The sequence below is a fragment of the Triticum aestivum genome, chromosome 3A (assembly GCF_018294505.1).
Source record: "Triticum aestivum cultivar Chinese Spring chromosome 3A, IWGSC CS RefSeq v2.1, whole genome shotgun sequence".
Lineage (NCBI taxonomy): Eukaryota > Viridiplantae > Streptophyta > Magnoliopsida > Poales > Poaceae > Triticum > Triticum aestivum.
In genome coordinates, this window is record NC_057800.1 from 377,810,591 (window position 1) to 377,813,775 (window position 3,185).

The 3,185-nt window shown below is 48.5% G+C and overlaps 1 protein-coding gene across 2 annotated transcripts; it reads right to left on the bottom strand.

Moving 5' to 3' along the window:
- Positions 1-270: 270 nt before the first annotated feature.
- LOC123061344 (protein CONSERVED IN THE GREEN LINEAGE AND DIATOMS 27, chloroplastic) lies at positions 271-2,837 on the bottom strand. 2 transcript variants are annotated; one of them, XM_044484417.1, is made up of 8 exons: positions 2,504-2,837; positions 2,246-2,398; positions 2,044-2,121; positions 1,878-1,973; positions 1,589-1,624; positions 1,293-1,450; positions 1,071-1,198; positions 271-420 (listed from the first exon to the last, which is right to left on the bottom strand). In XM_044484417.1, the coding sequence occupies exons 1-8, from the start codon at positions 2,768-2,770 to the stop codon at positions 404-406; spliced, it is 933 nt and encodes a 310-aa protein (XP_044340352.1). In that variant the 5' UTR covers positions 2,771-2,837; the 3' UTR covers positions 271-403. The 2 variants fall into 2 exon arrangements, with proteins under 2 accessions (XP_044340352.1, XP_044340351.1); XM_044484416.1 differs by lacking the exon at positions 271-420 and having other exon boundaries at positions 881-1,198; positions 2,504-2,836.
- Between the last annotated feature and the right edge of the window lie 348 nt (positions 2,838-3,185).

Consider the following 3,185-nt stretch of genomic DNA (forward strand, 5'->3'; position numbering starts at 1 on the left):
TTTCTGCAACAACAACGTTGTTGCGGAACGGTGACAGCGAAGACTGCGCGACACGACCAGAGATTTTGTTGCAATTTTTGTAGCAAGGGTCTTGTTACAGAAAATTAGGCACGGCATGAGATGTCTTTTTAGTTTTTGCAATAAGGGTCTTATTGCAAAAAGTTAGAAAATAAGAGTTTTTGCAACAGGGGACTTGTTGCAGAAAATTATAAAAAATGACTTTTCGCAACAAAGCTCTTATTGCAAGAAATTAGAGATGAGAAAGTTTCGCAACAAAGCTCTTGTTGGAGGAAATTGGAGAGAAGATTTCGGACCTAAAGTAGCTCCTACGCGCCGGCGCCGGGCTGATTTCGCGGTGGGTTGGCGGCGGCGCCACATAGGGCGCAGCTCAGTCGGGGTCGGGTCAAGGCTGACTTGTTTCTGCAACAAAGCGTTTGTTACGAGAAATAACGAGTGAGCATGCGGGCGTAGCAGCGCCCAAAATGCATCTAAAATACTAATCTATAATATTATGCAATATTATGCATTGGCGGAGGTAGTATCGTATGCACAATACTAACTTACTACTACCCTTACGAGCAGCATACATTGCCACGTCCAACGCGTTGCCGACTTGGCAACCAACACGATGCAACCCCGTATGCGGTACAACCACCGGAGTAGGATACGGTTTACAACTCTCACACGATCACTTTCCTAAACATATTTAAACAAACTTGGTGAGAAAACTATCTAGGACACTAATCTTTGGTGACCTTAGACTACAACTAGGTTAATTTCTACATTAGCTTTTCCAATTTTGTGTTAATTTGTAGGAGGTGGTCTAAAATGTTCAGTTTTAGGGGAAGATGCTTTAAGTTTACAATGGGGCAACCAGTGAGCTGTTATCATGAAGCAATCTATTACAGAATCAACAACATCGTTCTTCCCAAAATTTCATTCCGATAAGATACATTTGCTTAACTTGTGCTTATTATATCAATGTGGCAAACTGCATATACCAGAATACGTATGTACTATTACTATTTGCTATCATCAGTTGAGCAGGTCGTCCGAGGTGCAGTACTGACCGCCGGCGAGCGCCCGGTAGTAGCGGTCCCTGCAGTAAACCGGGCGTCCATTGGCGGCCTCCGCAGCAGCCGCAGCGAGGTCGTCGTCTTGCCTCACCTCGGCAGGCAGCTTCAGCAGGTCCTCTCTCCTGCACGCAGGCACGCCCCAGTCAATTCCGCTTGCAACAATGGCTTACAGTCTATTGTGAAAGCTGGGTAGCAGCATCGAGTTGACTCACTCACCTCATGATCGGCTTAGAGGAGGCGGTAGTGGGGGCTCCATTGAAGGAGTGGACGAATTCCTCGACGGGGGCGGCGAAGGCGAAGAGTGCCACCGCCCCGACGAGCAGCGCACCGGTGCCCACCAGTGTCTGTTTGAGCAGGTTGATCACCGGCTTTACCTGAAGAATCCGTCGATCACCAAGATAAAATGTGAAAAATCCATTTTTATAGTTATATAAGCGTCAACGATCATACATGTTTTCCCGCCAAAAGAAAGAAGCATATGGAATGATAAGAAAAGACAAGGTACAAGTTACCTTGTAAGATCCCAATAGCCTGTCGCGAGCCAGCACCTGCATCAGGAAGGAATTATACGTTTAAAGGCAGTCTGAATTGCATGGCTGTGCTTAAGCTGAACAAGCAAGCATGTACCCCTCAGTTTCTAAATATTTGTCTTTTTAGAAATTTTAAATGGACTATCACATACGGATATATATAGACATATTTTAGAGTGTAGATTCACTCGTTTTGCTTTGTATATAGTCACTTGTTGCAATCTTTAAAAAGACAAATATTTAGGAATGGAGGGAGTATGATGATACATACCTCTGCTGGCTTGACCCACATTTGGCCATCGTACCACCCGGTTTCTTCATACGGCACGACTGCCGATAATAGCCTGTCACCCACGTAGCTCCAACCCTACAGCACTAGCACGTATTGTTATACTAGCACAGTTTTCTAAAATACGGCCGACGTTTGCCAAACTTACCAGGTAGATCCTGAGAACCACAAGAGACACCAGGAGCAGGGTCCCAATCCCAGCAGCTAGCACGAACTTGAGTGGATCCTGCATAGCGTTGACATACATATCATGGAGAAATTGGTCAAACAACACTGTGAGGAACAACATACTAGCACAATTTCCGCTGCTCATTAAACTGAAAATATAGAACCATAACGAACGGGCGTACCTTTCCGGGACTGAAACTTGCGGCTGAGATTGGGGCCGCCAGAACTGTAAATGTGACCAGGCACAGGCTGCCTAGGCGCATGAAGAAAGAGCCTGGACTCAGCTCTGCCCAAGAGTACAAGGTGCTCTCCTTGAGAGCGGAGTACTCGTTAACCTGAGCCAATCATCCAAATTAAGCAGCAAAATCTTTCATTCAGACTGCAAGCTAGGTGCACGCCCCAAGTGTCTAATTTCTTTTGTGCGAGACGCTAAATCATACCGGTCTTTGCTCGTATGGGACTCCGATCTCCATCCTGGGGTCCCAGCTCGGGCCGCCCCCGGCGAAGCGGCTTCGGCTGCTCTCCGGCTCCTCCTCCTTGAGCGCCATCGCCACCGCCACGCTCCTCAGCCTCTTTGCCCTCGTGGACGCTCCACCGCCCTGCGGAAGGGCTCCGGCGAGACGCCGCGGGGATGCTGTCGCGCCATGGTCATGCCCAAGAAGCAGCGCCACAGGCTGGACGGTGGTAATCTTCAGGCGGAGCAACATGGAAAAACTCGCGCCTATTATCTTCTAGCCCACCGTACGTACTGAACTCGGGGAGCGAGAGGGCACCATGTATAGCCGTGAACCTTTTACGTGGCCCAGGTTTTTCTTTTTTGCTTGCAGTTTTTCACTTTTTTGTGGCTCAGGCAGTGGAGTGGTCGCGACGGCCAGGTCTGGACACTCTGCCTACACGTGGTGGGATGCGCCGTGGCACGCTGCCTGCTCGTGCCGGCGCACGGCAAGCCAGGTGCGGACCACTATACATTGTTCTCCAATAATAAAAATATAATCATCCCAAAAACTTAAACTCGCAGCTGCGCTATCTGGCGGAGTCGAGCGCACACACGAGTTGTCCGATGACTACGCATCTGCTAAGTGATAAAACTGCTAAGAAAACGGCCTCCTTCCTCCTTGCGAT